Source organism: Dasypus novemcinctus, chromosome 31, assembly GCF_030445035.2.
Source record: "Dasypus novemcinctus isolate mDasNov1 chromosome 31, mDasNov1.1.hap2, whole genome shotgun sequence".
NCBI lineage: Eukaryota > Metazoa > Chordata > Mammalia > Cingulata > Dasypodidae > Dasypus > Dasypus novemcinctus.
The window spans coordinates 40,889,205-40,903,394 of record NC_080703.1 but is presented as its reverse complement, the minus strand read 5'-3'; the positions used below and the strand labels follow the sequence as shown (position 1 = coordinate 40,903,394).

The 14,190-nt window shown below is 36.9% G+C and overlaps 1 protein-coding gene across 1 annotated transcript in view; it reads right to left on the bottom strand.

The window, feature by feature from the left end:
* The window catches only part of TBC1D5 (TBC1 domain family member 5), a 589,141-nt gene that overhangs the window by 241,878 nt on the left and 333,073 nt on the right, over positions 1-14,190 (bottom strand). Inside the window, exon 7 of the mRNA XM_058290770.2 lies at positions 626-734. Within this exon, the coding sequence (XP_058146753.1) occupies positions 626-734 (109 nt within the window). The remainder of the gene's footprint in view (positions 1-625; positions 735-14,190) is intronic.

Here is a 14,190-nt window from a genome sequence, read left to right as displayed (position 1 = left end):
ATGAGTCTAAACATAAAATTCATTTTTGGAGCACAAAAAGGGACAATATTTCAAAGCAACTAAAAAGATACTGCAGATTTTTACTAGTTTTGGTAATCGATAGTCCTTTTACTCAGCAGGAGATTGAACTGATTTCATTTCTCCTCCTTGCTACCCTTCACTTTGTGATTCTAGTGAAAAGCAATGTAAAAAAAAATCTTTTCCATCTGCTATTTATGAAGAAATAGGGAGGATAAATAAAAAGGGGCACTGATACAACAGGAATCTGAAAGTTAATCCCCAGCCCACACCCCTTTCTGGTCCAGCTTCAAGGTTTTCTGCGAAAGCCTCTGGGGAATGTAAAGGTGTTTGTTGCTCTGAATTCTGCAACATCAGATGAGATGCAAAGATAGTTACTTCAAATGATTCCTTTACTGTCACCACCCATTTAGGACTAAGGTGATTCAACCTTATTAGTAAATGTTCTATGAAAGATAAAACTGAAATATAAAATGGATGGTCAAAAAATTGAGAATGAAATCTCTTGGAAAATCCAGTGATCCCTTGCATGGGTAATCTTCCAGGGCACCAGGTAATGTGTTGATATATTGCAGCCACAAACTGTAAATAAATATTTTCTTCTTACCTTCCAGCAAATGCTGCGGAACCTGCTGCTTCTCAGCTGCCCATTAATCCCCTTCAGCCTTATTGTTGCCAAGTAATTGTTGTTTACAAATAGTTCTTCCCATTCTTTCCTACATTCAAGAAACCAAAGCATGGGAATCCTTTTGTTAAAATTCTTCTGCTTGGAGAAGAGTGTTACAGGAAATTAATTTCAAATAGGTCTGAGGAATGCAACTTTTAAAATGTATATATTAACTTGTGTACTGTTTCTGACTGCATGGCTGTCTTTTTGGACACATTACTTCTGTAGATTTAATGAATATGTAGATCGCTATAATTATGCCAGCAACTGAAATTCATAATGTCTATGGAGGCTATTCCATTTCCTCTAAAATGTTGGTAGAGCAGTTCAGTGAATAAACAAGAAATGAATGAATATTAACGTAAGCATATAACTGTTTTTGCCATTGACAAAAATATGCCTGCTCCAAAACTGCACAACAACAAAAAAAAGTGTACCATTGATTACACTGGCTTTACCATGCAATCTCTCCTCAGCTGAACCTGTATTTCTTAATGTCAAGCTGGGCAGTTAAACATACTAGAAGACTATGTTCCTTAATCTTTGGTGATATTTACTATTAAAATCTCTGCAATTTCTTTCTACATGATCACTTTAAAAATTTTAACAGGTGCAGGCAAATTTGAAAAAAAATTTGAAAGCCTCACTGTATTAACTGTTAGAGGCAAGCCTGGGTACCTTGCGGTACCTATGGCTGAGTAGATAAACAACTGAAATACGCCTCCCAGGCATACAGGCACCAGGGGCCTAACACCTGTGCCTCATTAATATACAAGTGAATCTGCTCGACTGGGAAACAATTGGAAATTAATTGTCCCAAACCATTCACTGAGTTTGAATAAAGGAATTAGACCTATTTTCCTGCAGCTTGCACCAAACTAAACATCAAGAATCATTTGTCAAATAGTTGAGGCTACTGATTTCAATTTTATGAAATTTCTCTCAAATTCCAACATGCCAAAATAAATGGATTTATAATGCAACACTTATTATCAAAGCTGCAACCCTGGCAATCTCTTAAGAAAAAGCGTCTAAAACACTAAACCCCTGTCCTGTAAATATGCAGTTGTCACCGGCCAGAGCCTCCTCATCCAGAGAGAACACAGCACTCTGTGTTACCTGATAGCCACGAAGGTAACCAACTGTTCGCCTAAATTTCAAAAGCCTGACCATGAAGCAAGCTGCGTCTTCTCCAGAGTTCCAGGAGAATGAGCGAAGGCAATCGCACACTTCTGCTGCCACCAGCAGGACTTCCAGCCCCAACTCTGCAGCACTGATCCCCACCCACGCCAAGCCCTCTGCTAGTACAAGCATGTCATTAATTACACCAACCCCACACTGGACGAAACATTCCCACCACCACTCCAGGAGGATTTCTTCTCATCACGCTGTTCATAAGAGAAGATAATATTTTGTTTTTAATTTTCACTTGTATTATTAGTGAAACTGAAAAATCTCCACACTTTTCGGTCATTTTCATTTTTTCTTTTTAAAAATGTCCTGTCTAGTCCTTTGCCCATTTTAAGTATGGGATAATGATAAAAAACATGGACATCAGGGTCAAGCTCCCGGGTTCAAATTCTAGCTCAGCTACTTCTGGGATGGGCAAGTTACCTCCCTGTGCTTCAGCTTCCTCATCTAGAAAATGGAATCATCATCACAGCATCTCCTCCAAGACCTACTGTGAGAATTAAAGTAGTCACACATGAAACGCCCTCAGAAGCAGACCCAGCATGTAACAGCTTAGAATAATTATTTTAGCCATAATGCTAATAGTTTTTTTTTTTTTTTTAATTTATCTCCCCTTCCCTGCCCCGCTCCCCCCCGCCCCCCGCTGTCTGCTCTGGGTCCATTCGCTGTGTGTTCTTCTGTGTCCGCTTGTATTCTTGTCAGCAGCACCGGGAATCTGTGTTTCTTTTTGTTGCACCATCTTGCTGCATCAGCTCTCCGTGCGTGCGGCCCCATTCCTGGGCAGGCTGCACTTTTTTCACGCTGGGCGGCTCTCCTTGCAGGGCACACTCCTTGTGCACGGGGCTCCTCTATGTGGGAGACACCCCTGTATGGCATGGCACCCTTTGTGCACGTCAGCACTCTGTGTGGGCCAGCTCCATATGGGTCAGGAGGCCCTGGGTTTGAACCGTGGACCTCCCATGTGGTAGTTGGAAGCCCTATCCATTGGGCCAAATCCGCTTCCCTGTAACACTGTTTTTATTTTAGTGTGCCTTCATATTGATCCAAGAGAAGAGTTCTTGTATAATAAAGACACTTAGGTCTGCCATATATATTTTTAACCAATTTTCTTCATTTTTCAACATGCTGAAGATTTTTAATTCTTGTATAATTTAAGCATAATATTTTTTATTTGTTGCTTTTTCCACTGTTTTCATGCTTAAGTTAGCCGCTCTAAGGCCACAAAAATATTCACTGAAATCTTATTTTTTACCACGTTAATTCATTTGTATTACTATAATATTTTAAATACTTCCAATTCCACATATATTGCTCATATTCTTCAAATTTTGTTTTTACCCAGCCTTTAGTAATACTCAAGATGAGATCAGCAATGAAGACATAAGTACATTAAGAGGAGTACATCTGAGAAGCCACGTGGTCTGTCTATAAAACACACATATTTGAAACGTAATTTGACCCCAAAAAGAACTATAACTTGTAGAGGTTATGCATTTCCACGGGCCTGAAAACAACCGTACATTCCAGATACGAGAGTGAAGTGTGAAGCAATCACTCCTCCAGCCTCTTTCAAAAGCAGCAACTGTTCCCAGGCACCAAGACACTGAAAGTACAGGCACAGCTGGTGGTACCCTACTGCCATCTTGTCAAAGTTAAGCGGCCTTTTCAGGTCAAGTCGCATATTACTTATGTAATGAAGGTTAATTACTCATTAGCTTAAATAAGACTCTGTGCCTTGATTACGGTGTTGGTACAGAGAAAGGAGACTGAGGCATGTGAGATTCAAAACCATTTAAATTTATTCACGGACACTGAAGTTCCAATTAAGGTACATGGCAAGCTGCCGAAGGCTCTAACAGCAGGGGAGTACAACGGCCACCCAATAATCTACTGCTGTGCTTCTCTTCTATGGAATACTGTTTCATCAATAAACAGTGATACAGACTAAACATAAACACTTATTAAGCACCTATTATGTACTTAGCACTAATAGGACATATAAGAAAAAGCATAAAGCAAGTTAAAGGAGTGGACGGACAGATGTTGTAAACCAGTAGTGATATGATTCATGCAAAGTACTCGGGTAGCCCTGAGGGGGAAAGACAGTTTTTTACCTGAAAATTAAAACTCAGGATAGAAAACAGCAGTAGCCTCATAGGGGCTGATCAGGACTACCAAAAACCAAGCTGTTAGAGGTTAAACAGCCCTGAGAGGCAAAATGTTGAGAAGCTTAGCCCTTAAGGGGAGCTGGACCAAAATGAAAGATTTTCAGGATCACCAATATCAATGATGGATCTGTTCCTGAATTTGGGGGAAGACAGGGGAAAAGAAGAGGAGTTACTAAGGAGTCAGTGGGGAAATTTTTCACTTTAATTTAGAAAAATAAAGGAAAGTTAGTTGCTAAGCTTTGTCTTACATGAAAGTATAAATAAAGTGTTCCTGTAATAATTCATAAAGATCTGAAAGTGAAGCCATTAAATTGTTAATAAACCATTTAAATATACTATTTTGGGTAAACTGCTTCTAAAACTCCTATAGTGGGTATTTTTAAACCCTTTTCTGGTTGAAGAAACTGAGGCTCAGGAATAACTTGTCAGGAGGAGAAAGGAGTTACGATTAGGGTAAGCATCTTCCTGGAGTAACACGGCAGACGAGGGACACTAAGGGGCACGCGGGCTCCAGGCACCCAAGGCCACGTGGCCTCTGGCCTCAAGGCAGAACAGAAATGCCTTTATGTTATCTCCCTAGGACTTTCAGTTTTTGACGGCCAAATTCTCACCAGCTGGACTGAGAAGGTAAGTCAACAATAGCCACTGTGAGTGGTAAGGAGCAGCCTGGAACACTCAGGAACTTATTCGCTAGAAATGGAGCAACAGGTTCAGAGACCTGGCCTTAAGGGGTCCCTGGACAAACGTGAGTGGCACCTCCTGACAGCTACTCTATCTTGTGGGCACCAGTCTCTGAAAATACAGCCAGCGTCTACGCAGAGGTGGGCAGAGGCTTTATTTCTCTGTTAATGGATTAGTAGTTCTGCGCTAGAAGTAGTGTGTAGAGAAGGATTCTGAGTCTACCTCTCTGCTCATCAGAAAAGAACACTGGAACTGATCGAAGGTGTCGGCCATGAGCACTGTGTTTCTCCTTCATTTCTCAGTAAATGGAATCAACTTTGGGGCAGCAATTGATGCTTCTCGCTACTAGGTAGTTAAGCCTGCCATAATATTTTTTATGACATGGAAGTCAATTAGAATATGCAGTGAATAAACACAACTGATCACAAGGAGATAAATATTTCTAAGGATCTATTTTAGTATTTTCCCAAGATAATGCACATAAAATTAGTATGAAACTTGTTAATATCATCTAAATTTAATTGTTGAAATAATTTTATAATTTAGATAATGCACAGATGAATTATGTGCTAATTCAGAACTAGAAAATTCCAGATTATTGTCCCAAATGGTGATATACTATAGAAAATACTCATTTTTAAATGTATATTTTTATTTTATATGATGATTGCTACCCAATTTTTGGGCATAATTTGGCTAGGAAACAATGTCTCTATGGGGCTAACTTAAAAAACCATCACAACTACATTCATGTCAAAATTTCACAGGTTACATAAAAATCAGTATTTAGGGTCTCAGTTCTTGGTTAAGAGGAGCTCCTGGGAGTCCTACTGATAATTAAACTGCTGAGCAGAGCAGAGAGGGGACTGTCACTCTGGGGAAGTCCAATAAGTCAGAGAGAGTGGGAGAGGAAGGAATGGAAGAGGCATGGTTCTGGATGTCTCCATGACAACCAGAAACTCGGTGAGAGAGGCATAGGAAAGGAGGAGCTCTGAGAGATGACCATGTATTTTATAAGACCTGCCAGTCTTGTAAAAGACTGTCAGTTTGACTAGAGAGATAATGAAACTGAAGGCTAAGGCAGGATGAAGATGGATCAGAGTTAGACGGGTGGAATTATCTGAAGGTGGGGGAGCACAGGGTCAGAAAAGTGAACTTGAGACAAAGTTTTATACGATTCTATAACCCTACAGTGCATACAATATATGAAAAATTGCCATATTAAATATGATCACATTAGTTTTATCAAACAGAGGAAATGGGACAATAAGTTTTTACATCTCTTTCTAATCTTTACAGAAATCTGTTTTTTAAAGATTTATATAAAAAAAAGACCTTACTATAATTCTAGTATTTCATGTAAAAGAGTATATACCTTTACACCATTTTCAAGGTAATGATTTTGAAAATACCACTGAAATGGAACGAGGAACATCTAACTTAAAAATCAATGGAAATAAGAGTGTAAATTAGGTATGTCAGCATTAGACTGTAAAGTGTGGCACTAGATAAGGGTAAGCTACAACATTAGGACTGCAGGTGCCAAGATCAACCAGATAAACACTGATGTTATCTATAATTACCTCATTTTTAGCTTAAATCACAGGTAATGAGGGAACTCAGAGTCTCTAAAAGGCAATTAGAAACTGTACTGGCTTTTTTGCTTCCTGTATCAGGAATTTTTTAGAACTTTTATTTAAAGCTTTTTTCTTCCATAATGAAACATCAGGGCATATCACTTACATACATATAAATAAATAAATATAAAAACAGAATGCACAATTACCCATAAGCTTACAATGCTTTCTTCATATGTCTAAGTGAAACATGTTCTCCTATGATGAGACTACACTGAATCAAAGACAACAAATAGTTCACTGTATGGAGGTGTGTTACAATTAAAGGTGATGTTTTGGTTCAGGTTTTGATTTAATTTGCAATTAAGAAATTTTGAGCCTCTCCCTGAATATCCACAAGAACATAAAGAACTGGAGATAGCAAAATATGGACTCTAAAATATAATATTAAAAAAATTTTTTTTTTTTCAAAATATAAAGCTTATGAGCTTCTAAATTCAGGACCATATTAAAGTAGATAAATTAACAATCATACTTTCAGAAAAGGAAATCAATAAAAACTATATCACAAGGTTATAAAAAATTGGGTACATAATGAACGTCATTATATTACTGATCAAAGGATCAGCATTTAGAGAGTGAGGTGCAATCTCCACGAAGTTGTCTGGAGTGGATACATTTTACCTCCCATGGTTTACCGACGTTCCTTATATAATTACTACCTAAGGAATAAACCTCCTTCTCTGAGCCTTTTCCCTGCTGACCCCCATCCCCTCACCACGCGTGCCTCGCTGAGTTTACCTTGATACCTGCGAGAACTAGGGTGAGCCCAATACTTACGTTTCTACCAAATGGTAAAGACATTCGCCACAGTCACTTACGTAAACAGTACTATAAGGGCATTCGCCACAGGCACTTACGTAAACAGCACTACAAGGGAAGTGCTCGCAAAACTGAGAGGTATTTTCTGATCATTTAGAAATCGCCATTTATATAGCGAAATCTGATGTGCTAATTCAAAGTTAGTCCCGTATTTGAAAGCATGTTGTCTAATACTGGGTTGACACGTAGAGCATTACACATACAGGAATATATGTATGCTTGAAATAAATATTTTCTCTTTTAAAGATTAAAATGGATTATATTTTAACTGAATCCATCTTTCATTAAATTACTTCTAGATCAGCACTAGAAATGTTTTGTATCTAACTGTTCAATATAGCAACCATTAAACACAGGTGCCTACCAAGCTGATTAAATATAGCTAGTGTAGCTGAAGAACTACATTTATAATTTCATTTAATTTTACTTAAACATAAATTTAAATGGCCTCATGTGGCTAGTGCCTCCTATATTTGACACTAAGCTCAAAGTGTTTACAGAGATAATAAATAATTTCATTCATTCACATATTAAATATCTAAAGTAATACTATAAAGGTTCAAGGAATATAAAGATGAACATACACATAATACCCATTCACATATAGAATAATTGGGTAAAGGCGACAGATTAAAAGTTAAACAATACAACTTAAACAACCTATGTGGTTAAATAAATCCAGGTAATTCCATGAGAGATGCTGCAACATAATAAAATATAATTAATTCTAAATGGATGATGCTATTAATAAGAACTGTCAGTGTCGGTTGAAATGGGTTCTCTTTATTTCTTGTTACTCTCTCATTGCTTCTCTGTCTTTGTTTTTGTCTCTATTCCCCAGTCCCGGCCACCTCCCACTTCTCACACACACAGAAGTAAACTTTGGGAGAGCAAGTCTCTAGTAACGACAATGTTTCTTCTGTTAGTTACTAAAAATGGAAAAAACACAAGTTTTGGACCATAAGCCTAATATAACCACACAGCAACAGACTGGCTCAAAAATCAAGGAACCTGATCATTTAAAATGAAGAGAAATGTGATAAAATAAACTTTAGTTTAAGAACAATTATGTACTGTGAGTTCATCTGAAATAATGTGTCTTGAAAAACAACTTCACATGGTCGTCAAAAAAGGTAAAGCAATATGCCCACTCGAGAGCTACTAAAAATTCTCACTCATTTATAATAAAAAATTAAAAACCCATTAATTTTCAAAATCATGTCTGAACACAGTAATATATAGTTTACCCAGTGTAGCAGTTTGATATGTTTATGAATACCAAAAATAGATATTGGATTATGTTTGTAATCTGGTCTATACCTGGGCATGATTGTGTTATGATTAGGGCTTTAATTGGGTCACCTGATTAGGGCACTGAGATCCCACCACTTGGTGGGTAGGGGCTCACAGATAAAAGGCATGGCAAAAGACAGAGTTGAGGGTTTTTGATGTTGGAGTTTGATGCTGAAGCCTTAAGCTGGAGCCCTGGGAAATAAGGACACAGAGCAAAGAGAAGCCAGCCCCAGGAAGAAAGGAACCCTGAGCCCAGGATGAAGCAAGACCTGGGAAGAGAAGAACCTTAAACCCAGAGAGAGGCAAGACCCTGGAAGGGAGGAACCCAGGAAGCCTGAACCCTAGCAGATGTCGGCAGCCATCTTGCTCCAACACATGGAAATAGACTTTGGTGAGGGAAGTGACTTATGCTTTATGGCCTGGTATCTGTAAGCTCCTACCCCAAAATAAATATCCTTTATAAAAACCAATCCATTTCTGGTATTTTGTATCAGCATCCCTTTGGCTGACTAATACACTCGGCATGGTGCAAAGCCAGTACATAACTTATCAGTGACTTTTATCCTCAAGACAAAAATGTGAAGAGTGCCAGAACATTCTCAGGACGTTGTCCATATGTGGCATATATTTGGAAAATGCATGGCTCTTTGCACGTATATGAAGTAACTCCAAACTGCTTTGGTTTTGGAGTTCTTCATTCTGCTTTTAGTGATATTTTTCTCATGCCCATCATTTTCAGGGTATCAGTTACCAATTCTATAATGATAATAATTACACATTAGCTTTTAGAAATCTCAAATTATTATTCCTCTATCATTTGTTCAGTTTAATTTGTCTTTTTGAAAATAAAGACAATTTGACCTTTAAATACATCCATAAGTTTTAGCCTGTTTTAACATCATAGATTATCACAAATTTTTAATTAAAAAAAAAAAAGGTAAGAAATAAAGACTACATAGTAGTAGAAGAAAGATTGAAAGGGCTCTCCTGTGACTACAAGTACTTTAACGAACAGACTTTTCAGTCATCCTAGTATTTCCCTACTTCTAGATTTCTGATTACAGTCTGGTTGGTTAAGACTATTAGAAATTTGACCTGGACAGTGTCACAAGGGAGAGAGAGTGGTAGATATACTAAACTACAGGATATAAAATGAAGGACTCAAGAGTGAGGAAACCTATTTAGAGCCCCCCCCCACCTTTTAACTGTTTCAAATCACAATAGAAAGCTAATCATTTAATCCCCAAATTAATGATATAAAAAATTTTATTATATAACCCCAAATATCTTTAAATGAACCAAAGAGAAGCATCTATAAAGCTATGGGAAGGAATTTTATTTATAAAGTTGAAAATTTACACCAAAAGAAAGTTCTCCTTTTCTACACAGCCTTATATGAGTGGGACTGGCACCCAGAGATGGAGAGGCGGGGCGGCAAGGTTCCTTCTCTAGTATCCATCAGCAGCAGGTCCAGTGGGAGAAAGAGGGATGGGAACAGAGCCACCAAATGCCTAACAGACCCGTTTTTCTTCATTTATTTATCCCACTGCCTTCCCTCGCTCCTCGCTCCTCTACCTTTAATGTGGAAAAACGGCCCAAGGTTACCCCACACAGTCCGAGGACACGGGAGAGAAGCAGGCCCTGGGGGAGGGCTTATGGTAGGGGGTAGGGACAGCAAGCAAGCTCCCTAACTTGAGAAATATAAATTTATCCCTGTGGACCGAACAAAATACAGAAAAGGAAAGATCTATGCCCAGTTATCACCACTGACAGTAGAGCCTGTTGCTAAGATAACTGTAAGAGCTAGAAGCACATTAGAAGATTGGAAGAGAATTAAGAGATGTTCATCTAACTTGTTTTGCTTCTAATGGGTTGCTACTTGGGCACGTCATCTGAATTGTCTGAATCCCACTTTCAAATCTGAACATATATATTGGAATAGAGTCTTTGAAACTCTGAGAATGTCAGCCAGACTAAATTACTTCCTATCCATCTCAGAACACTGCATCTTAGAACCATGGAATGAAAAACTATGTCCATATGTTCAAATGATATTAGAATGTCTTTTAAATTTCAAATATTCTATTGGCAGGTTATTTTTTATTCCTTAGCTGCTTTATTGATTTTTCTCATGTTTTTTTGGTACATAATATATATCCTTAATTGTAACATTAACTACTTCAAAATAATTTTGTATGATTGTGTCCATTTAATGATTCAGCTAACCATTGATTCAAATATACCAAACATCTCTGATATACTGAACTCAAAAACCTTAACACAATCAAAAAGGAAATCTATGGACAGTAACACTCACCACAATGAAACACATATATAAATAACCATGTCATATGGGGCACATTAGCTGTCTATAAATATAGGCATAATTTTGTCACTGACAAACTTAATCCCAAGCAAGTCTATCCATTTTAACAGCGAAAGAAGCCAAAAAGAGGAAGAATGCATTGCTAAAGAGAAGAAAATGAAGATTATCTTTGTTCATCTCTCTGAAAACTCTTGCCCCTCTAGAATGTCTAGCAAACTACGACCTATCACTCCCCACCTTAACTTTAATCTTCCATTTAGTTATCCCCTACGTTTTTGGTAAATGCCTCCAGGAGAACACCAGTCCTCATCACAGGTAATCACTTCCATGTTTGTCTCTCCTACAAGATCATGAATATACCAAGGGCAGGGACTATGTTTTATTCTTATTTGGGTCTTGGAGGTTTATTACCACATTGGCATGCCAGTAGTATGAGTACACTAAACATTTAGGAACTCCAAATTAAAAATCAAGTAAAAAATTAAGATTACTAACCACTGCCACTTTCCCCCAAAAGACAGGGCAATTTAATATAGAAAAAAGACAAATACTCAATGTTAATTTCTGTTAAAATTTACTTCAAAAATTCCTCCCTTACAGCTACATGGAGGTTTACAAATTTTCTAAGAAATAAAAAAAATCAGATATTAAGCATTACATAGAATTAACTACATGACTACAGAATCAATCAGTACACAAACAAGCAAGCTATTTATAAAACTTTTTTTTAAAGATTTATATTTCCATTTCTAAATCCTAAGTCTATGATTTTCCCAAATAATAGCTCGGTAGCACACTTCAACATCACTGAGCATACATTTAATTGACTTTGTGTATTTCGTCATCGTGTCTACACAAGGGCAATGCAGTAATATATGCTACAGTGGGGATCTCCGGCACTGCCACAGAGCACTTGGACCGGGAGCACCGAGCGAAACGGAAGTGTGTCCAGGAGAAGGCACTCTCAGGGCTCTGACTCAGAGTACCTTCTCCTCATACTCCAAATGTATGCCTGTCTTTTCAAGAGAAAATATTTACACATCCCACAGGTGATGCGCTGACTGAAAATAAACCAACGATCCCCATCCCACTCCCCACCCGACTCTAGGTAATATATAAGGCTTGAAAGGGCTCCTGAAGAAAAGGAACTAAATTGTAACAAGTACACTCAAGCCAGCTGGAGTCATGGAAACTTAAGGAGGTTAATGTAAACAAAGCAGCTGGTTTTTTTTTTTAAATGAAGATAATATAATTTCAGAGCTTTATGTGATGATTAGTGCACGCAAATTGCATGTTATAGAGCACAGATACTGACCACTTCCACTATGTTAAAAAATAATGAATTCACTTCAAGAAGATACATTTATTATTGAAATGTGATTTTTCCTTCTCCTCTCAAAAGTGTCTCTGTTATGGAGGTAAGAACAAAAGGTGATATTCTGACTTGGGTTTTCTGGAAAATGTAAAGGTTATACAATTTGGGCTTGCTGTAAAGGTTGTGCTGCTTCTTGAGCAAATACGGAAGCAAGAAACAAGAAATTTGATAATGAGATTGTGAGGCTAAATGTATAAGTACAGATTATAAAAAAGTTCCTCCTATGTAAGCAATAGGTAACTGTAGATAAATCTGATTATTTAACATTTACTGCCCTTTTAACACTATATAGAATTTCAAAAATATGTTTCTGAGGCAAAGGTTAACTTCTTCTCATAAAAGAGTTGATTAAAACTTTAAGGAAATTTTAGAAAAGAGAGAGGGAAAGGAAAGGTGAGGAAACTCACATTTGTTACATTTTATGTGTTAAGGAAGAGAGCCAGGTGCCCTGCCCATGCTCCTTATAGTATATCTACAAGCTGATAAAGGCTGATACATGATACATGCCTACCTATGATACAGGTACTTTAACATATCAGTTTTACACATGAAGTAACTAAGGATCAGAGAAGTTAATTAATTTGTCTAAGGTCAGACAGCTAGTAAGTGGTGGAACTAAGATATAAACCCTAGTTTGACTTCTTTCTCTGCTTTTTCTGAATCATTGCCCTAAATCATGTATTTGTTTTAAAGAAGTTAGAGTTTAAATGTCAGATAATTATATAGATTCTAGACAAAATATAGGCAACATAATAAAGCAAGAACAGCAATTCTGGAGGAATCCATACTCTAGGTCCTACTCTGTCCTCTACTAAGCTTTCAAGTCCAGGAAAAATTACTAAAAGGCAAGGCCTTAGGAATTCAGATGACTGGGAGGTGAGGGGTTGGGATGGGGGATTCAGTTTGGTTTCTATTATCTTTAGTGTAACTTTCAGCAATAAAATTGATTCTATGAGCTCATAGTTTTAAAAATAACAGGTTGACAAAATAATACCATTCTAAGAGAGTGTCCAGAGTTCAGATTTCTTAATTTTAAATCTTGTAATCCAAATGTTTTTACCATATTATCTCTCCTACAATATTTTGAAACACTGCTGTGTTGCTATTTTAATAAAACTTTAACCCTCCTACATACAAATGGGGAAAAAAAATACAATATGAAGATTAAATGTAAATGATGGAAGAATGCATTCCAAATCCTCTCAAATTATTGGTTACATGTAAAGGAAGATATATAAATATCTTTGTGGTTAAACTTGAAGCCTAAGTTTTAAAATTTACTCAGTGATTCAAAAAAGTTCAAAATAATGTATTTTTTCCTATTCAGGAAAAGACAACTTTTAGATTCCAAAAGCTAAGCCAATTATAATTTTTTAAAAAACTTTTTACCTTTTTCCTTGAGTTGGTCAGCTATAGAACATTCCATGTTGGGAATGTGAAGCAGCTTTGGAAGCCTGATCAATATTAAGAATTTAGAACATTAGAAATTACTAGAATTTTATGTTATATTAGAAATTCAGTGTAATCACACTAGAACATTGTGACTATACACTTCGGATAGACTGTATGTAAGTATATTGCTTTAGAATAAATAACTGCAAGAGCAGCCAGAGACAGCAGCTATGGACAGCAGGGGAAGCACAGAGAATTGAGAGGGTAGGAACTTCTTATTTATTATTAATACTCATATTTTGAAATAATGAAAATGCTCTAAAAATGACTGAAGTGATAAATGCAAAATTTTATGATTATGCCAAATACCATAACTGAATATATAAAGGAAAAAAGTTCCCATGGTTTCTTCAACAAAAGTTCTTTTGAAATAAGATATGTAGTACATCTTTAGAGGGGAAAAAATAAGAAGCCAAAAGCATGAATATTTCTTTCTAAAAACATAAATAATTGCATAGTTTACAAATATTCAAGGTCTTTACAAATTTTTTTAAGTCTCAAGTCACCCCCATGACTTGTAACCGGACAACCATCGGTTATTTTGAACAGCGTTTCTTGGA